Source organism: Mixophyes fleayi, chromosome 8, assembly GCF_038048845.1.
Source record: "Mixophyes fleayi isolate aMixFle1 chromosome 8, aMixFle1.hap1, whole genome shotgun sequence".
Taxonomy (NCBI): Eukaryota; Metazoa; Chordata; class Amphibia; order Anura; family Limnodynastidae; genus Mixophyes; species Mixophyes fleayi.
In genome coordinates, this window is record NC_134409.1 from 11,329,183 (window position 1) to 11,352,278 (window position 23,096).

A 23,096-nucleotide genomic window follows, 5' to 3' on the forward strand; every position below is an offset into this window, starting at 1 on the left:
TAGTGACAGCATGACCTGTCGGTGAATGGATGACTGTCCGGCTGCATTATGGTAGAAATAGAGCACATACTAATTCTGTGACATTTATGTAAACCAGCGCACAGGAAAACTGTGGTGTTGCCCATAACAACCAATGAGACGCTTACTTTCATTATCTGAACTGCACTACCAAAAAAATGACAGCTGGTTGCTATGGGCAATACCATATGTTTTCACCACCAAATATTTTCAAGTGTAGCCTTCCAACCATTAAGCAGCAGAAGAAAAAAATAATGATTTGCAGATCATTAGTTTATCAATTGTATAATATGAATTTAAAAATAAAACTTGGATGAAAAGCGGAATTCTCAGACACACCTGAAATAAGCACCCAAAGAGTTGTTGAATTAATTGAACAACAAATTCAAAAAAGGTGGTTGCGAAAATGTGGTTCTTAACGAACATTACTACATGAAATGTTGATAATATTGGAAAAAAATTATCTTCCTATTAACATAATAAATATTTGGACAATTTTCACATTATTTTTACAGAAAAATGTTAGATTTTTGGAAATTCAGCTTTATTTACCATTGTTTAAAGTCAGTTGTCAGTGAAACAGAAATTTCAGTGTAGGACGTTTACAAAAAGCCAGCTGAACCCGGTAGTCTGGGCCAATAGTGTTTGGTAATGGCTGCCTATGGCATAAATAATGTACATGCAATGGAAGTAACAATGTTGGCACCGAAGCTATTTGTACATCACAGTTAAGATGCCCACACACTGCCATATTGCAGCCAGAGCGTGTGTGCAATCCATGATAATGATCGTCTCAAGAGGAACGTTATTGCAAACAGAGGAATATGTGATCGCGAGAGATGACCGCACTGACCGGCTGCAATGGAGACAGAAGTGATCCAAATGTCCCGATCTCGTCCCATTGGGCACCTGCATTATAATCCTGTTGCTGAATGACTCCCGACCGCTTCCAGCAGTGTTCCCGGTATTCAGGTGGGAATACGGCTCCGGAGATACTCCAGAACGGCTGCGGTGCCTTTTGCTAAAATAGCCGCCCGTGGGTTTCGAAAAGGGTTTCCCTCCAGGTTGAGAGCTCTGTGGACATGGAACATATTATTAGGCTGCGCCCCTTTGATTGATTGCTCCCTAGTTTATATGTACATATCCCATTCACTAGCATTGTGAGCTCTCAACCAGGCTTGATTAACACACTAAGTTGCTATACTTATATCATACCTATATTTTAGAGAATTTAAACATTATTTGACCATTATTTCCCGATTTGTGGTTGTTTACACACACTGTTGTACGGCATACCACGATAACAATATCGGATAATCTAAAGGGAATGAAGGGGAGGAAACACAAGTACAGTCATAGCCAAAAGTTTTGAGAACGACACAAAAATTATTTTTCACAGTCTGCTGCCTTAGTTTTTATGATGGCAAATTGCATATACTCCAGAATGTCATGGAGTGATCAGATGAATTGCAATTAATTTCAAAGTCCCTCTTTGCCATGACAATGAACTTTATCCCAATAACAACATTTCCACTGCATTTCAGTCCTGCCACAAAAGGACCAGCTGACATCATGTCAGTGATTCTCTCGTTAATACAGGTGAGAGTGTTGACGAGGACAAGGCTGGAGATCACTCTGTTATACTGATTGAATTAGAATAACAGACTGGAAGCTTTAAAAGGAGGGTGGTGCTCAAAATCATTGTTCTCCTTCTGTTAACCATGGTTACCTGCAAGGAAATATGTGCAGTCATCATTGCTTTGCACAAAAAGGGCTTCACAGGCAAGAATATTGCTGCTAGGAAGATTGCACCTAAATTAACCATTTATCGAATCATCAAGAACTTCAAGGAGAGAGGTTCAATAGTTGTGAAGACGGCTTCAGGGCGCCCAAGAACGTCCAAGCAAGTGCCAGAACCGTCTCCTAAAGTTGATTCAGCTGCGGGATCAGGGCACCACCAGTGCAGAGCTTGCTCAGGAATGGCAGCAGGCAGGTGTTAGTGCATCTGCATGCACAGTGAGGCGAAGACTTTTGGAGGATGGCCTGGTGTCAAGAAGGGCAGCAAAGAAGCCACTTCTCTCCAGGAAAAACATCAGGGACAGACTGATATTATGCAAACGGTACAGAGAATGGACTGCTGAGGACTGGGGTAAAGTCATTTTCTCTGATGAATCCCCTTTCAGATTGTTTGAGGCATCTGGAAAAACGCTTGTCCGAAGGAAAGGTGAGCGCTGCCATCAGTCCTGTGTCATGCCAACAGTAAAGCATCCTGAGACCATTCATGTGTGGGGTTGCTTCTCAGCCAAAGGAGTGGGCTCACTTCCAATTCTGCCTAAGAACACAGCCATGAATAAAGAATGGCACCAAAACATCCTCCAAGAGCAACTTCTCCCAACCATCCAAGCACAGTTTGGTGATGAACAATGCCTCTTCCAGCATGATGAAGCACCTTTCTATAAAGCAAAAGTGATAACTAAGTGGCTCAGGGATCAAAACGTTAAAATGTTGGGTCAAAGGCCAGGAAACTCCCCAGACCTTAATCCCATTGAGAACTTGTGGTCAATCCTCAAGAGGTGGGTGGACAAACAAAAACCCACAAATTCTGACAATCTCCAAGCACTGCTTAGGCAAGAATGGGCGGCAATCAGTCAGTATGTGACCCAGAAGTTGATTGACAGCTGCCAGGGTGAATTGCAGAGGTTTTCAAAAAGAAGGGTCAACACTGCAAATATTGACTCTTTATATAAACTTAATGTAATTGTCAATAAAAGCTTTGACACTTCTGAAATGCTTGTAATGTTACTTCAGTATACCATAGTTACATCTGACAACAAGGTCTAAAAACATTGAAGCAGCAAACTTTGTGAAAACCAATACTTGTGTCATTCTCAAAACCTTTGTCCATGACTGTATTTGTTTTGTACCGTGGACCACCGACATATACAGTACGTGGGCTGTCCAGTGATGTGTAGTTGGCCATAATGCTGTTGTATTCATAGCAGAGGAGGATTTTGTGACCTCACAGATGTCAGAACGACACAAGTGGTTAGCAGTGCCACCAGCCACTCATGCCACACACATCGCCCATTAGTGCGAATAGTGTTATCGAGGATAAGGTCACCTCTAAATAGATCTTACAGTTTAATGCATAGCTAATGACATAGAAAGGGCAAACTTTTAAGAAACAAATGATTCATCTTCATTCAAGAAACACAGTGTGTCAAAGAACAGACATTTGAATCATTAATAGAAGGTGGAGGAGTTGGGTTCAATCTTATAAACAATAAATAAAGATTATGTTGTGAAGAGGGCTGTAAGGTGTATAAAAGCAGGGGTAACTATCTAGGTGTGTTCTCAGAGTACAGTAGAAAATGTGAAGGTAAAAATATAATTGTATGAAGATATTGCATTCCATAGTAATGGGATTGGGAAATGTTAAGAAGGGAGGATGACAGGTGTAGGCCTCTGGAAGATCATGATTTGGGAAGTGTTTAGCCTAGAGAAAAAGATGTTGAGGCGCGTGAAAGGTAAAATAATAAAAAATAAATATGTATTTGTTACAACATTATGATGTCTAGTTATAACTTTAAACACTGTCCCGTACCTTAGACTTTCACAGTTCCCCAAGGCTGGAGGGACTTGCAGAAGGTCGTTATTCTGGAGGTCCAGGGTAGAAAGTTTGGTTAGTTTTACTAGCTGGAGAGGATCTATGGATCCAATCTGATTGGTGCTAATGAGAATAGTCTCCAAGGTGGGGATCCGATAGAGAACGTCAGGGAATATTTTAAACCTGGAAATATAAATGCAAATATCAGATAACAATCTGGCAACTTATAGATAAGACATTTTATAGAATGTCAGAGCAGGGACAGAATCTTTGTGAACACAATCGTTATGGAATCACAAGTTTGTAACATAGAATGCATGAGGCAGAGGCCGGTGTAGGAAGCTTGTTTGCATTAGTATAAACTATAATGTATATAAACATTAAACCAAACAAAGCACTTAGACACACACAGCTTTATATAAACCAATAATAAAGGTAGGGTCTTCAGACAAGTTGTATGATCACTCAGTCAGAGGTATGTAATAGCCGCACTGAGTGGTCTAAACGTCGGACCATCTTACAGCCTTGTAGGGTAACACCGGAGGAATTGGGGACGGGAGAATCTGTTCTGGGACAGACAGCATTCTGACCATTTAAACTAATTGCAACTATAAAATACAGCTGTATCCAGCTTAGCTGTGTCGTATCCACAGGCAACAAAAGTAACCAACTCCACCTGTTAATACAATGACATGGATGGAAAGCACAGAAGGAAGCCAGCAAGATAAAGCAACTTGTTTAGTAAAACAAACTCAAGCAGGCATGTCCAAGCTAATAAATTAAAGTCATCTGAAGGTGCCTCTACCACTGGCGGTAGTATATAGTCCTGCTAACGGGGGGAAGGCGACAAGTTTTACAAACCTGTTAAAAGAAAGGATAATGGTCTGCAGCCGCATCATCGCTTCCAGCTCATCGGGGAGATGGACAAGCTGGTTGTTCCTGCAATGTAAGAGGTCATCAGAACAGTGAGTGCATTCAACCTCTATAGTGAAATGGACCTTACGTGGAGACTGGTACGTACTCCATAGATAATACAGGCTTTTATAAGGTTCTTCTTGTTTAATGTAACGCAGGGGCTTCCAAGTATGATAAAAATGCTTTCTTAAAACAAAAACAAAAATCATTGCATGGTCAAGATAAGTTGGCGTTGGCCAATCTATGGCTGATTAATCATGCCAGTCACCTACAGTAAAGAAAGGCATTTAATGCTGAACCCATATCCATGATAGAGCAGCCTATGAGAACAGGGTGTCATGGGTTTCATTATTTTATAAAGAGGAAACTTTCAGCTATCAATCGTGCAATATTCAAACCTTATAGTACGTACTTCTACAGCGATGCGACCTCTACCTCTCGATGGAGAGCTGTATTACTGCGCAGACACCTTCTTATACAGTGAATTAACAAACCAATCTTTATGTCTCTCTAGGATAGGCAGGGCTGCCAAGAAGAATTCAGGGCCCGGGTACAACAAATTCATGGGGCCTCCCTCATAGTGAAGTAAGCCCCAAAATTTTTTTGCGCCGCCTTGCGGCGGCGCAAAAAAGATTAGGTATATGGTCATATATTCAGGGGCGTGGCTAGCCAAACGGCAGTGCAAAAATTTTGGGAGGTGCGGTCATGCATTTGGGGGCGTGGCAAACGTGCCATTGGGGCGTGGCTAACATAAAAACCACTAGGCTCTCAATTCGCCGGAGCGTCACATATGTTTAAGCACTCCTGACTTTCAGGACATCTACCACCACAGGGTAGTATACAAACAATGCAGTGTGTACACAAACAGTTCAGTCTTGGCCTACACCTTACATTGGACACAACATTCACCAAAAATTGGTATTGTCCCTACTAGAATCACAACATTTCACACACTGTGCTGCTCTCTCCTACCTGTTCTTCTCACTTTCTCCACCTGTGGCTGCTGCTTTCTTTAGTTGTGGCTTGTCCGGATCCAGAAATGTTGAAGGACCTATTTTGAAAAAAAAATGGCTACATTTAGAAAATTACAGCCAGCCCCAGCGTTAAATCAATAGCACCCACGATTAATAATTAGGCCTTCCTCCAGCTCCAATATTACAATAATGTGCCCCTTCATCATCGCCATGCCTTATGATCACACTGTGCCCTCCATGCTGTTTTTGCCCCCTTCATCTGGCTCCCCTTCATCAGACTATACTATGCTGCTCCCCCCCTTTTTCAATCCCACTGTGCCATGCCTCCCCCCCCCCTTTGTAACCCCACTGTGTCATGCTGCCCACCATTTTTTAACCCCACTGTGCCATGCTGACCCCTGTTTATTAACCCCACTGTGCCATACTGCCCCGTTTTTTAACCCATCTGTGCCCCTCTCATTTTTTCACCCCCTCTGTCATGCTGCTTTCCCATTTTTTAACCCCTCTGTGCTCCCCCCTCAATTTTTAACCCCTCTGACATGCTGCTTTCCCATTTTTTAACCCCTCTGTGCCCCCACTCATTTTTTAACCCCTCTGACATGCTGCTTTCCCATTTTTTAACCCCTCTGTGCCCCCCCTCATTTTTTAACCCCTCTGACATGCTGCTTCCCCGTTTTTAACCCCTTTGACATGCTGCTTTCCCGTTTTTTAACCCCTCTGTGCTCCCCCTCATTTTTTAACCCCTCTGACATGCTGCTTCCCCGTTTTTAACCCCTTTGACATGCTGCTTTCCCGTTTTTTAACCCCTCTGTGCCCCCCCTTATTTTTTAACCCCTCTGTCATGCTGCCCCCCCGTTTTTTAACCCTTGTGCTCCCCCTCATTTTTTAACCCCTCTGTCATGCTGCCCCCCCCCCCGTTTTTTAACCCCTCTGTGCCCCCCTCGTTTTCCTCCCTTCACTTACCTTTTCTCCTCTCTTGGTCTTCTCTGCTGCTCTGTGCTCCATTGCTCCAGACTGACTGAATGCTGGGCATGACATGATGACATCACACCCAGCATTCAGACAGTCTGAATAGAGCACAGAGCAGCAGAGAGGAGGGATGCCGGCTCCGCGATCAGGTGAGTATGTTTTTTTTTTTTTTTAAACTAGCCTGCTCCCCCCACCAACGACCGAGCCCCCCCCCCACCCCCCCCCCCCCCCCCGCCAAAAAAAAAAAAAAAGGAAAGGAAAAAAAACGTTTGGAAAAAAAAAATTAAAAAATTAAAAAAAATCAGCAGCGCAAGGGCCCGGGCCGGGCCCCCTGACATGCCGGGCCCGGGTAATTAGTACCCGCTCCCCCCCCCTCTCGGCGGCCCTGAGGATAGGACACAGCCATTTACCAGGAAGCCTCGTTACGCTTTGCTAATTAATATATAATAAATGGATTATTTGTGTCACTTTCTGGCCAGGTCTTTCTTTACATATCTCATTTTGCAGTTTGTTCTCCTGTATTTTCCTGATTTTGTGAATGCTGATAAAATATTTAATAAAATATGTGAGAACAATAAAAAAAATTGATATCAGATCATTCTGATTTTAAATAAATCTGGAGGACACAGAGAAGGACCCACTGGGTAAGAGCAGGAAGTTGTTACGTCTCTGTACTTACAAAATACAGTTTGTTTATAGATGACGTTTTGTGCCTCTGTGTTTCATTAGGTTCCATATCGCTCATGTTATAAGTGGTCGTCTTCAACTATTTCCCTGCTACTGTAACAAGCTAAACTAGAAGCGGATTGTGAAGAGACCACACAGAACACGCTATGGGCACAGGGGATGGAATTCTCTGACACTCGTCTGTAATAATAGATCAGTGACAACAGTAAATGCAATTTTAGGACACTAAAGTTTTGTATCCCATCAATACCTGAAATTTGCCAATTCAAAATCAATGCTTGTGATCTGTCTAGTCGGGTATTTTATAGGTTCTGCTGTAAGTCAGATTACAGTCTCAGTTACAGTCTCCGCATACGATTCATCCATGCAGTGTGTACGATTTACACACGTGTAACGGACTGGGTAGCATGCATGAGGCACGAGGTAGTACATAACGGATGTATTTATAGAGGAAGTACTTACCTCATGTCTAGGTGTAGCAACTTTTGCAACATGCAAAGATTCAGGGAAATCTCGGAGATTTTATTGAAGCCGAGGTTGACATCACACGCTGTATCTTTCAATTCTACCATCCTGGAAATAAATCAAACAGATTTGATTTTGGAGTTGATTAAAGATTTGTTAAATCCATCCCTGACAGCAACTTTCCCAGCGCAGTCTCCACAGTGGTTGTAATGATGGACTGGGGTCGCAGTCGCCCTGTCATTGTCCCATTGGTCACCCTTTCCATACCCTACAGAGTAATGGTCACACTTTTCCGTACCCCACTTCCAATATCCTTCGTCGCACCTGAGCTAAATCAAAAGTTGGCGCTCTAGTTAGGTGAATTACCTGTCGAAGTTGACCAGTATTGCGGAACTCCATCTACTAGTTTTGTGGTGCACAGTTATAAAAGAAAAATTTATAAATATAAAATAAAATAATAATTAAAAAAAAAAAAAAGTAAAAAATATGGTTACAGCTAAAAACCTGAATATTGTCAAATGGCAAAAGTCATAATCACAACGTAGCTAAAAATGTCACCATTGCGACCTATGAAGCCCTCCCAGCTGCACACACACAACTGGGGAGAGCCGGTGAAAAGCTCTTACAGTAAGTGGAAGGTTTTAAAATTCATGTCAAGGGCTCTTCTAAAGGCAGATACTTGACTCTGAAAGTGCTGGGAAATTATCCCTCACTTCCCCCGGCGCTTGTAAAGCTTCTAGAATATCATTCTGCTGCTTTTCTCCATGTTTTACAAATTCATGAAACGTAGCTTAGACTGGTGAACTACAGCACATAAAAAGGACATATTACACTTGGGTATATTACTAAGAACAGGTGCAGGCTCTTTGTACCCTATTCCTACAGCTGAGTTATCCTTTGTGACTTATTTAAAATATCTCTTACAAAGTTTTCCATTCCTGCCCCACTGGCCGCTTATTTTTAAAGGTTATTAATAAACCGGCATACACTGAACTATTGCAGAGCAGTTTCATAACCTGTATCCGTGGACAGTACATGCGATTTTACATTATGAACAATTTACGGATAACGGTGTTGATTTTTTTTTATTAATAGTGCCATTATCACTGTGTATTTCTATTCCTTTATCTACGATTGCACTATAGGTCTATGTACATGTGAGATTTTATGTAGACATCTGGAGAAGACACTTAAAAAACGTTGCGTAGTAAATGTGATTAAATAGAAAGTCTGATGCCTCTTGCTGTCTAGGGGGGGCGGGGGAGGTCTACGCACACTTTATAGGTGATACATTCAGTGAATTTTAAACATAAAACAAATGGTATACTATTCTGGAGTGCCAATTTACATTGCTCACCTGTAGAATCTATGGGCCTGATTCATTAAGGATCTTAACTTGAGAAACTTCTTATTTCAGTCTCCTTAGACAAAACCATGTTACAATGCAAGGGGTGCAAATTAGTATTCTATTTTGCACATACGTTAAATACTGACTGTTTTGTCATGTAACACACAAATACTTGATAGCTTATTTGTACACTGAAATTTAAAGTTGATATTTGTGTGCTACATGAAAAAACAGACAGTATTTAACTTATGTGCAAAACAGAATACTAATTTGCACCCCTTGCATTGTAACATGGTTTAGTCCAGGAGACTGAAATAAGAAGTTTCTCAAGTTAAGATCCTTAATGAATCAGGTCCTATGTCTCATGATCTTAGAATGGCTAACAAGCAAGGAGAAACTTTAACACGTTAATTTATATTTTATGATATCTTGGTTAAAGAATAAATAAAGCAACTATATGACATTAGTAAATTTCTGAGCAGAATACTATATATGAAATAACTAGAGTGTTTATACGCAATTAAGTACCGTATGTCCAGTGTGCTCCTACACACCTCTGCTCTGGCTACCACGTTAGGGGGCAGGAGAGTCTCTAAACAGGAAGAATCTACGGGACATTTACAAGGTGCAAGTCCATAGGTCTTTTGCAATTCATGTGCAGAAACCTGCAAATGTAGACACAACCCTCTTTTTACAAGGATGTTCAACTCAAATTTCGTTGTGGCCAATAAGGTGTACTTTCCGAAAAAGAGAATCATTGAGGGACCGCATTGTTTGTAGTATGGAAAAGACCTAGTGATTCAAAGACTTTCTCTCCACTAATGCGCTGTGTGGATTGATGGATTCTTACACAAGGGCAGGGGTCGTGATGTCACAGCAGCTCAAATGACTGCAGACGCAGCTTACTGGCCTGCGGGATCTTTTCATGATATGCTTTCTAAGCAGTTATACGAATTAAATACACAGTACTAACATTATGCTGTAAATTATTTTGCAATTCAATTAGAGACTGCAATACTAGAAATGAGCTAATAAAGAAATAAAAACGTGTCCTGTGATTTTGTTTGTAACCCACATGCTGCTGAATAAACAATTCTTACCTGAAAGGAACCTCGGTGAGCTGATTTTTGCTGAAGTTTACTATTGTGATGGGGGAAGTCCCGACCACATTGAAAACAGCTTCAGGAATTACAGGAGCTTGTTTATCACTAGGGGTAGAGAGGCAAAAAGAATGAAAATGGGACATTTTATTTACAATCATGTGACCTAACGTGTAATAAGCACAAACTAAGGAAAGTTAGAAAGCAGAAAACATCACACAGTATCGCTCGGTGCCAGACAAGGATTTTATGGAGAATTCAACAAGACTAAAGGGCGACTGTCCTGCAAGATCCTGAACTTTTGGGAGGTACAATGCGTTTTATTTTTTGTGCAGATTTGATCGGTTTTCCAGGTGTTCCAAACACACAAAGGTACAGATACCTATAGAGGCCATTATTAAACTGATGGCTGTGTTTTCACTTCAGCTTTATACTTCTAAGAAAACACACAGTGCTTGTTTTATCACAGCTATGACCTGCAAAAATAAAAGATGCTAGAGAAGAATTGTGAACGACTGAAAACGAATATGCACATCCTGTACCTGTATTCTAAGGTCTTCAATGTGGTGATTGTGTGTGTATTAACAAGAGAATCACTCGGCAGTGTCATGGCTGTAGACACGGGACCCTCGTTCTGTTCAGTCTTCGGATCTACAAAAGAAACAACAGTCTATAGAGGTGTCGGATGGAGGAGGAGATGTCACACTGCAAACACTAAAATCAGACATTAAAATCAGAGATAAAAAATAAAGCAAACATTTGAGTAATACACATTTATAACGCAAATTTGGAAATATTGCAATAATGTTTGTTCGCAATAAATGAAATAAACTGTAATCCTATATCTGCCCTGGGACAGTGAGAGGACAAATCAGAAAAATACAAAAACAGCTCTACTCCCCTAGTGTATCATCGGCAAACTGAGGGGGGGGGGGGGGTTCCTAGTGCCTGGAAACTCCCCTCCAAGCCTGGGGCACTGTGGTGGCTGGACCCTGTCCCCGTGGCTCTGCTTGTAAAGGGAGAGCTGCGTGTACCCAACGGTAGTGCATGCAGCATTGCCCATGTATATTATGGGAATAGGAAGAGTTAGAGAGCAGCCAAGCACTGTCTAAAATTATAGCCACGCCCCCATTCATGCTTGTCACGCCCACTGGCGTGTGGAAACCCCCCCTCTACAAATCTTGCATATGCCCATGTGTACAGTATATATACACCCCATTCATAGATAATCCACAAGCATTAGTTACAAAGCCAACAGTGTTGGGGTTTGTTATAGTAAGGAATGCGCTCTTCATTATACCATTAATTACCTGGTACTTGAATCCTACTCCTTAAATACTTCAGTAGTTCTTGGGTACCTTTCTAAAGGGACAAATACAAAGTTATTACATTTTAATTACAACTTAATTACACTTATTGTATTACAAAAGTACCAAGCATGATATTGAAAAGTGAAAAATCCAGTAATATAATATGACACACACACTTATAATTTGTTCTACTATTGGCTGCCCATTCCTTACATCTATCTTGATGTCTACAGGCAGCACAGTGGCTCAGTGGTTAGTACTTCTGCCCTTACAGCACTGGGGTCATGAGTTCAATTCCCGACCATGGCCTTATCTGTGAGGAGTTTGTATGTTCTCCCCGTGTTTGCGTGGGTTTCCTCCGGGTGCTCCGGTTTCCTCCCACACTCCAAAAACATACTAGTAGGTTAATTGTCTGCTAACAAAATTGACCCTAGTCTCTCTCTCTCTCTCTGTCGTCTGTCCGTGTGTTAGGGAATTTAGACTGTAAACTCCAATGGGGCAGGGACTGATGTGAGTAAGTTCTCTTTACAGTGCTGTGGAACCAGTGGCGTTATATAAATAAATGGTGATGATGACGATATGCACTATTTACATACGTATTTTAATATGAACCGTCTGCAGCGAGTCATGCCACCTACAGATAGATATTAATGTTTCCTATAGGCCATTGCTGTTCTCACTGATCGTGGCCAATGACAGCTGATCTGTACGTTCTACCGCTCACAAGTACAATAGACAGTGATACCTGAGATACACACAGTACATTTTACACAGTCCCCAGCTTTACTTACACTTAGAAGATCCCTTCGAATCCCTCTCAGGGAATTACCTTCTAACTGAAGGGATTTTAGATTCTGAAGGCTTCCTAGGCTATTGGGTAGACTGAAAGGAAAGAAAACAATGGCCTTTAAAAGGGGGCGATCACGTGTGGTAACAAGAAACATGAAAATACAATATATCTCTTCTATAGGGCTATTTGTCGGTGGCAATCGTATTAACGATTACCACTATTCCGACATTCATCAGTCCTACAAAAAAAAAAAAAAATGACTGCAGAAAAAAAACGAAGAAACTAGAAACAGGCTTACCTGAAATACGAAGATCCAGATGTCCGATGGCACCGAATGGACAGCGCGTCGGCACTTCAGTCTGACGTCTGCGCGAGATGAATGTTCATTTAAAGCGGCAATGTCTGGACCCCGCAGGCTAAGTGTTTAAACACTTAGCCTGCGGGGTCCAGACATTTCAGGCTAAGGGCTAGATTTACTAAGCTGCGGGTTTGAAAAAGTGGGGATGTTGCCTATAGCAACCAATCAGATTCTAGTTGTCATTGTGTAGAATGTACTAAATAAATGAAAGCTAGAATCTGATTGATTGCTATAGGCAACATCCCCACTTTTTCAAACCCGCAGCTTAGTAAATCTAGCCCCAAGTGTTTAAAAGTCAGACTGAAGTGTGATGTGCTGTATATTAGGAATCACTGCCTGTCAGACTGCCGGTGCCATCAGACATCTGGATATTCGCATTGCAGGTAAGTCTCTTTTTAGCATCTTCGTTTTTTCTGCAATCGTTTTTTTTTGTAGGACTGAAGAACGTCGGATTTATTGTCGGCAGAAATCCGTACCCAACCCGTTTGTAACAATCACAAATGTGTGAAACATATCTCACCTGAAATTCAATATTTTGTATTGCATTTGCTCTCTGAAGAAGCAATATTCATCTACATCCCTGATATCCCGTTATGCAGAGCTAAGAGTCTTACAATAAGAAAAGCTAAAGTTAGCAGTACAGAGGAATGTTGTCTTCACTCCACTAATTAACAATATTTAAATTCTTTGAATACATGAGAATTGCTACACATTCTATATTTAATATAGGTAGTGGACAAAAAAATGGAAACACTTTATATAAAGTGATTCATCAGGGAGTTGAACCACAATGTGCGGAGTGGCTACCAATGTCTGGGACTGTGCAAGGGGGACCCAGCAAAGTTATTCCTAAAGAAAGTCGCTCAACTGACGTCTGGTTGATGGAGGTAGAAAATGCTGCCTTAAGCGTCGTTCCACGATATATCACAAAGGCACGAATGGTTCAGATCTGTTGACGGAGATGCAAAAATATCTGTGGATGACGGTGCTGTAACCCTGAGAGACACCCCTCCTGATAGGAGAGAAATACTGCAACACAGGGTGAAGGAGACCACTCAGAACTATTAAGTAGAATTTAGTACTGACCTACTGAAGGATCAACTGCACCAAACCATGCCCATTATGGATCCAACAGAACCCTTCTCTGTTGGAATCAAGCACACAGGGGTATCATCGTTATAATCACCTATTTATATAGCGCCACTAATTCCACAGCGCTGTACAGAGAACTCACTAACATCAGTCCCTGCCCCAATAGAGCTTACAGTCCAAATTCCCTAACATACACACAGACTAGGGTCAATTTTGATAGCAGCCAATTAACCTACTAGTATGTTTTTAGGGGGTGGGAAGAAATCCACATGGGGAGAACATATAAACTCCACACAGATAAGGCCATGGTCGGGAATCAAATTCACGACCCCAGTGCTATAAGGCAGAAATGCTAATCACTGAGCCACAGTGCTGCTCAGGACTATAGAGTGCAATTCTCCTTTTGTCAAGGACATGGTGCAGGATGATTCATCTGATCAGAGCCCCTTACTCTGGTAGTCAGCAGTCCATTGTCTGTGCACTGTGCAGCACTGAACTCACAACCTGCACTGTCAGGTGTGATGAGCGCTTAATGCACAGCAACCCGACTGATCTCCTGCTCTGCGGAGCTCGTCAGACTGTGTTCATCACACTGGGTATTTGCACCACTACGAATTAATACTATGGTCCTGGCGTATGCGCATCCGCCCACTGTTGCCCTTTGCTGATGACGTTCTTCCCTGTTCAATGCTGACATCACCTTAGACACCGATGCTCATGAAATATTAGAAAGTTTCACTCTCTCGGCCACTAAAGCTTCTGTCAAATGCAACAATCACCTGTTTCAAAGTCACAAGAGTCTCTTCTTGCCGTCAAGCAAGCCAGAGTCACAGCCAACCAGAGCACTGACGCATTTTATACATGACCCTACTGGGATGTTATTTGCTTAATACATGAGCCACAACAGTGTTGAGGGTCTTGCTTTCAATATGCCTGGTGCCCCTCATTTACCCACGCTTTTCCATTTTTTAATCCACTACCTGTCTCATAACGTCTGATCTATAGGTTTCTGGTGTGGTTTTCCTTTCGGTCAACTTAAAGCAGCCATTATTGGGCATTTATAATTGTACATGAAAGCCAGCGTGTTGTTTCTCTTGGTACATCTCACCTGCCGAGGTCATTGTTGGTGAGATCTAGACGCTCCAGTCCCTTTAACAGAATGATTTCCTCCGGCAGACTCTTCAGTTTGTTTTCCCGAAGCTCCAGAATGACGAGAGAACTGAGATGTGTCAGTGCTGGGGGCTCAGGATGTTTATTTGATTGTTACCAACGTGCAACTCCTGAAGAATAATAGTTAAATAACACAATGATTAACAATAACGTCTGCACTGGAATAGGTCACTATGAACGAAAATCGCATATAATGCAGCAGAGGGTAAGAGCCTCTTACAGAGATTGGAGAATTAAACTCCTTTTATCAAATGTGGTACAATTACCCCCTAGGGTATTATTATTATTAATTTTTATTTATAGAGCGCCACAAAGTGTCCGTAGCGCCGTACAAGGACAAACAATGGCACAGTACAAGGTGAAACAGCACAGTACAAGTAACAGTGAGCACTATAACTCTGGGAGCTCAAAGCACAGCTAGAGAGAGAGGGTGGGAGAAGTCAGTACAGGCAGGTAACTAGAGCCCAAGAGGGTGGCGCGGATGACAGGACAAGGGCCACTGAGAGGAGCAGAGAGAAGCGAGAGGAGTCAGAAGGTCCGAGAGGAGGTGGACTGAGTAGCTGGAGAGCGCAGTTAAAAGTGATGGAAACAGGAGGTAGGAAAACCTTGCTCAAAGGAACTTACATTCTAAAGGGAGTGGAAGACAGACAGATACAAGTATGAGACAGAGAGACGGGTGAAACGGAGACGGAGTCGAGGAGGGGGGGGAGAAGGGAAGAGAGGGAGAGGTAGGCGACAGGTGGGAGGTTAGGCGGGTGACTGGAAGGCTTTAAGGAAAAGGTGGGTTTTTAACGTTCGTTTGAAAGAGGACAAATTAGGGGAAGTTCTGATGGAGCGGGGGAGCTTGTTCCAATGGAGGGGAGCGGCCAGGAGAAATCTTGGATACACTAGATCATTGCATAGGGTACTTCGGCCTATTCAAATTTACAAAAAACCTTTTCTGTAACAGATAAAGATATTCTATATGTATAAAAATCAAAAATTCATTAAACATTTACCCTACTAACTGGGACACTTGGCAAACAGTTACTGACATAAAGGGCATTTGGCAAACATTTACTGGCAAAGAGCCGGCAGACAGATTTAAAATTCTGGTATTAATTACTTTTCACACAGCTATCTTCCTTCTATATCCAACTCTTTTCCTAAATCCTTATGTAATTAACATATTAAGACACCGGCAATCACCACCTTGAGAAGCTTGCAGTTGGGAAACTCCGGCAGAAAAGTGAGTTTGTTCTGTCTCAAGTACAGCTGCTCCAGAGACTCCATACCGGCCAGGGTGGCCGGTATATCCTCCAGCAGGTTCGACGTAAGGTCCAGCTGTCTGAGACCTGCAGGAAGTATTCACAGACAATGATACGGACAAGAAATGGCCGCGCTCGTGCTCTACCAGCGCTAGTCTGGTTTCTGGAAACCAACAGATAATTATTTAAAATCTTTATTTAAACTAACGTTATTAAATTATTACAGTTATCAGTGTTCTCCCCAGAAGCTTTTGCCAGCCGGGTGCCAGTAAGAAGCAGCCAGGTGGGGGCAGTGTAATAATAATGGTAAATGTTGACGGTTATTGTCCACACTAAGGCAATTTAAAAAGACTCACATATTTTTTTAGATTTTTTTGTGTATTTTATTCCTGTCTGCTAAGTCTATGCCTGTCCAGACTGCTGGTCAGTGGACTAACACAATGCCGATTATAACAGGACTCCGTCAGACTCCGACAGCTGAGCAGCAATTAAACACAGCCGGGGGGTGGAGCACCCGGGAAATACGTCCTGGGGAGAACACACCGATTATAAAGACTAAATGATCTTGGGAAACGGCACAATATCTGCTAAGCCTTTCTGTGAAATAACATTTGAGCAATGCTGCAAAATATATATAGTTATATTATGCTTTAACATAGGCCTAAGCTTCGTGGCTCTCCAGCTGTGCTTCAACATCATATATTTGCAAGGCAAAGGTGTGGAACTACAAGTTCCAGCATGCCATTCTCTAGGGTCTTAGTCCCACAACAGCTGGAGAGCCTCAGGTGGTCTATCTCTGCTGGGAGGCACCCGTCTCTTACTCTTCATGTAGCTGATCTCCGCAGGAAGCACCTTCAGTTTGTTGTTGGATAAGTTGAGCCGTACAAGGTTGGTCAGACCGCCCAGGCAGCTGGAGAGGTTCTGGAGACTATTATTGGAAAGGTCCTGTAATTGGAGGGAAATTTCCTTAATTAATTTACCTGGTAACGCAGAAATAGTACTGCAGTACAGTTTTACCATTCCAGCAAAACTCACGTGAGTTGGGGTCTAATTTTGTGAGCGATTCTTACTACCTAATAAATATAACCTATAACCTGAAACAATACTATATGATCATTCATTAATAACAGCAAGATATGTTAGATTGGTGTCAATGTCCTGTGAAAGCAGCCAATCAATGGGTACAGTTTTATGAAGCCAAAATAGTGACCAATCCTGTTGGTCCAGGAGATTCAAGACCTCACCTATTATATGGACTCACACGCTCCTACAATATCCAGAACAACCATCCCATTGTGTGTATTCATCAATGCTCATCACTCTCAGTGTTGCTCTGTGAACTGTTTTTTGTTTTGTTATTTTTGGAATACTCGTATTTCTATGATTCTTCTCCCAGCCTCAACTTACCTTTCATAATAGTCCACTCATACATCTGTAACATGAAATAGCTACATTATTTGTAAGTACTTCTATGCAATTACCTCACTCTACTCAGTGTGGTCCTCACATTTTCCCCAGGGATGTTTACACCCTACGGGGGGTATTCAATTGTTGCCGTTAACGCTCTCAAACGAGCACTCTAAAAATATTAGCGTTAATACGGTAATTACTCGCAAAATTTCATCTCGCAGTGAAATTCAGCGAGTAAACTACCGTATTAACGGTATTTACGCGCATATTACCGTATAAACTAATATTTTTCGAGTGCTCGTTTTTTTTTGTTTTAGCGCGTTAAAAGCAACAATTGAATACCCCCCTACATGTAGTCTAATCTCCACTGTTCAGCCCTCTTTCCCAAGTCAAAGGTGAGGGAGGAAATAAAACATATTTAAACGATGAACCTCCCAGCAGGAATCCCAGGGTTGTTCTTCTAATTAACAATTTTGCTTTGCTGAGCAACAAAACAGACAGCCATTCGCTGGCCAATGGGACTTAACCTCGAGTGCTGTGTGCCGATTGGTCAGAGTGCCAGCTTCCCATTGGCCAAAGAGCAACATCCATCTCCGATTCCTGGGCCAATCAGAAATAAACGCTGTTCATCAGCCAATGGGAAGCTGGCAGTCTCTAACCATTCACACAAGTGAACCCGATTGAAAAGCTCTTACCACCAGCAGACAACTCAAGGGGTTTACTTCTAACGCGCGTACAGTACGCTGTGATCTTGTTCTCTATGTGTGTTAGTGCAATGGATGCTTTACAACTAAACAAAAAAGAAACAACCCTTTTTTAAAATTTTGTACAAGGTGGTGTAAAATAAAGGAAATGACCCGATAGCATTAAATAAAGGTTTGGCTATATGTACATTTAAATGTTAAAATGTTAGCGTTTAGCATCCTTTTATAAATTAATGTATGCACTTGAAACAAATATAACCATGCAAACGATTGGTCAGTATTAATTCTTTAAATTAGCATTGTATCATTGTGAACAACTTACCAATTCCTCCAAAGCAGCCAGCTGTCCGAGGGCGTCCGGCGTTACCTCCAACTGATTGTGCTGGACGAGAAGGCTCTGAAGATTCTGCAGCTGAGCCAGCTCTACGGGAAGTGCCTTCAGCTTATTGTGACTGGCCGTCCGAGAGACGTGGAAACAAGGAGACCATTCAGTTTAAAATTAAGAGCTTGTATAGAAAAACACAATTATTATAAGCACAAATATAGCAAAATGCCAACTCCAAAAGAGAAAGGTAAACAACGAATAAAGCAGGAGAATGTCTTGGCATTAACACTAAAAGATTTAGATGATATATTTTGACTACAGAATTAATAACACAATAGACTGCCAAAAACACTGGAACAGAATGTACCTAATATTCAACTTCTGCAGGTTAATCAGCTCTCTGATTGCGCTGGGAAGCTCAGTCAGCAGATTGTCATGGACCTAGGGATACAAATCTGCACGTTATTCTGGATATGTCTGTGCCTTCGGAGTTTTACTTCCTACTGGAGTTATCGACAATGTTTATTAATCAGTCTTAATCTCTACTTCATTTCAGTGGTAATAAGGTCAGCATCTCAAATATCTGCTACATTGTGACGAGCTGCCTAGTACCTGACGTGCTTCACCCCCCCCCCCCCGTCCGTATCTAGACTCAAACTGTCTGGAGAGAGAACTCATCATGTCTCGTGAATTGAGACTATTGGTTAGGCTCACAAAAAGCTGCCTACTATGTGTGTAGGGGACAGATATGCTTTAAAGTGAACCTGTGACCTACACATTAGCTAGGTACACACTTACACAATTATTGTGCATGATAAACCGTTTGATCAGATATTGCAAGTGTGTACGCTCCCACAATCATACCAAAGCACATGGCATCTGTTGATTTGGTTTTCTAAACTTCCTAGAAATCACACTCAACGATGAAACGATGTCAGGTAAATGTTCAATAGTTATCACAAAGATCACAAACTGAAGGTAAATGGTGTAGGTGTGTACACGTAACTCGTCACGCTCATCGGCAGTTTCAGACGTTGGTGAAATCGTTACAGAAATTACATCTGAAGACTGCATAATTGTGTACCCAGCTTTAGTGGGGGAATCTATTATGTGGACTGAACCAGTATGTAGCTTAGCAATACGCTCGCAATCAATGACATCACTGGGGCACAGGTTCCTAGCGAGTTGATAAGCTACAGGCTTTTGAACAGGGCAGCCATCAGAAATCTAGGGCCTCCTACAAACTGCAAAGCAGGGTTACATATGTTCTACCAATTACCTCCTATAATTACAATACAGTCCTCACAGGTGGCTAATACACAAAGAGGACCTCAATCCGGTGGCTAGCGTAGAGATTTCAAACTGGTGACTAGTGTACAGCACGACATCTCCTAGCTTGCGCCAATTTGTAAACGTTGGCCGGACAGGAAGCTATTTACACAAATCACTGTGCTGGAGTCAGCGGCTATATTTTATTCACAGCTCCCGGAGGTGTCCCCTCGGATTGACGAGAAATTGGGGCTTGGCACAACAAAGTTTATACCCTTTTCCACTGACGATCTCCTGTACCCCCTGATCATAACCCTGTCAGATGAGTCTAACAAAATAAGGGGGACTGAAAATATACTTTTAATACACAATTGTTTTTATTATATCATGACAAGACCAAACACCTTTATAAAAATTACATTTTTTCCCTCAAATATTTTACTGTGGATAAAGCAGATTACAACCAGGTAGAACAGTTTAATTTATGAAAAATAATTCCAATGAAAATGCTAACAGCACAATCTTTATGTATCAGCCGGTATTCCCAGCAGCTGAGAGCACCAGCTCAGACTTACATCTAATACCACAAGAGCAGGAAGAAGTCTGATCTCTTCTGAGAGTAACTGCAATTTATTTGAAGCCAGGATCAGCTTTGTCAGATCAGTCTGCTCCCACCATCGGTCAGATCCATCGAACTGTACGCTTGTCCGTGCCTCGTCTGGGGTGTCTAAATTGATTCTCCAAACACTGACGGGGACTAGAGAGGATGACATGAAAAATAAATCATGAAAACTGAAAGCAGAGAAACCCGTCTAGAACAGCCGATGCCAAACAATGTACAGGCATCTTGACGGCCAATTTGGTCATTTTAAACCAAATGCAAATCACTGCGTGTAAAGGCCCAAAATCACCACCAATCCTGAATATCAAATCGGTATTGATCACATTGATCCAGACTGGTGGAATGCGCAGACAGGTGAGGACTACCACCTGACTGTGTTTGCAGTAATTGTCTGGCTGTACTAACGGGGATCCATAGGATCTGCTCGCTATGAATATATGCAGAATCGATGGACCAATCAAATGTCTGTGTGGAGTTTGTATGTTCTCCCTGTGTTTACGTGGGATTCCTCCGGGTGCTCTGGTTTCCTCCCACACTCCAAAAACATACTAGGTTAATTAGCCGTTATTAAATTGACCCTAGTGTGTGTGTGTGTGTGTGTGTGTGTGTGTGTGTGTGTGTGTGTGTGTGTGTGTTAGGAAATTTAGACAGTAAGCTCCAATGGGACAGGGGCAGATGTGATTCAGTTCTCTGTACAGCGCTGCGGGATTAGTGGCGCTATATAAATAACTGGTGATGATGATGAATGTCACAAGCGTGCGACTGTATTGGACGTGTGCAGTCGCTACGGCTACATCTGCCCATGTTCAAGCAGATTTATACCAGCCTCAATGGTGCCAAATTACACATTAAAACATGTTATATTTTTCTAACTTGCATGTGTTGTGTTTTCCCATTTGTTGGACTACCCATTGTAAAGCAATAAGGGATACTGGCACTATATAAAAAGTTTGTAGCAAATATTATGGTGAATAATATTGTGTTTCCTTTACTACACCATTAGAATAACCCTTGAGCAACCATAATGGGGATAATACACAATAATGGCCAAACGCAAAAGAAGGTCTTACAAGTTGCCGATATATGTACCTAATAAAATTATCTAAATATTGTTGTATTCCAGATAAATGTAACAATGTGTTGGTTTAATGGTTTTTATGTAAATAATACTCTTTTTTTTTTTCAATACTGTCTCTCTTTTTCTTCATGAATAATCACACATACATGAGCCCCATTTTCCAAAAAGTTCCGAAAATTAGAAAGAAAAAAAAGAGAAAAATAAAAACATTTGCTGCAGTTGGATGATAATGTCATACACACAGATCCCCAGTCCCCCTCCTGTCACACACAGACCCCCCCCCCCAGTTCCCCTCCTGTCACCCACAGACCCCCCCATCCCCTCCTGTCACCCACAGACCCCCCCCCAGTCCCCCTCCTGTCACACACAGACCCTCCCCGTCCCCCTCCTGTCACCCACAGACCCCCAGACCCCCTCCTGTCACCCACAGACCCCCCCCCATCCCCCTCCTGTCACCCAGACATCCCCCCATCCCCCTCCTGTCACCCACAGACATCCCCCCCATCCCCCTCCTGTCACCCACAGACACCCCCCCCATCCCCCTCCTGTCACCCACAGACATCCCCCCATCCCCCTCCTGTCACCCACAGACATCCCCCCGTCCCCCACCTGTCACCCACAGACATCCCCCCGTCCCCCACAGACATCCCCCGTCCCCCACAGACCCCCCCCGTCCCCCTCCTGTAACCCACAGACCCCCCCCCCATCCCCCTCCTGTCACCCACAGACATCCCCCCCATCCCCCTCCTGTCACCCACAGACATCCCCCCCATCCCCCTCCTGTCACCCACAGACTCCTCCCCGTCCCCTCCTGTCACCCACAGTCCCCCTGCTGTCACCCACAGACCCCCAGTCCCCCTCCTGTCACCCACAGACACCCCCCCTTCCCCCGTGTTGTCACCTTCGGTCAGGCCTCTGGCTGACAGGTTCAGCTGACCACTCTTCCTGGCCGCCTTGATCAGCCCCTGTGGCACCGCCGGTTCTCTGTCTCTCTGGTCTATGAAGCCGGCCCGGGACTGCGGGACTATCCCTCCCCTCTTGAACCGAGACATGATATCCGGGATCCGAGCAGGTACCCAGACGTCTCAATTCAAACTCAGGGAACCCGCCCAACGCTGCCGCTGCCCAGGGTGTCGCAAGATGGCGCCAGAGAGCCGGAGTCCCAACATGGCGGCCGCGGGCTCTCTGGCTGCGATAACAATTATATGTACTCGGTGCTGTCCTCAAGGTGCAGGGTCTGTAATCCTGCACTGACAGAGTAATGTGCGGGTTTATTTAGCACCTTCTGTACAGATATAGAGGTGTTCTTATATATGTTATATTATATCACCTTGTACACAGAGGTGCAGTGTTATATAACCACATGTACACAGACAGGGAGATGCTCTTATATGTAAGTTATATTACATCACCTTGTACACAGAGAGGTGCAGTGTTATATAACCACATGTACATAGACAGGGAGATGCTCTTATATGTAAGTTATATTACATCACCTTGTACACAGAGAGGTGCAGTGTTATATAACCACATGTACATAGACAGGGAGATGCTCTTATATGTAAGTTATATTACATCACCTTGTACACAGAGAGGTGCAGTGTTATATAACCACATGTACATAGACAGGGAGATGCT

General features: G+C 42.8%; 1 protein-coding gene across 1 annotated transcript; it reads right to left on the reverse strand.

The window, feature by feature from the left end:
- Positions 1–540: 540 nt before the first annotated feature.
- LRRC40 (leucine rich repeat containing 40) lies at positions 541–22,609 on the reverse strand. The gene is given in 16 exon segments (XM_075181897.1): positions 541–1,092; positions 3,623–3,808; positions 4,487–4,564; positions 7,633–7,743; positions 10,084–10,191; positions 10,626–10,734; positions 11,394–11,445; positions 12,185–12,275; positions 14,742–14,865; positions 14,868–14,913; positions 15,995–16,137; positions 16,872–16,995; positions 18,487–18,616; positions 18,857–18,930; positions 20,334–20,515; positions 22,360–22,609. Coding segments are annotated over 16 exon segments (1,815 nt in total). The 5' UTR covers positions 22,511–22,609; the 3' UTR covers positions 541–986.
- Positions 22,610–23,096: the final 487 nt, after the last annotated feature.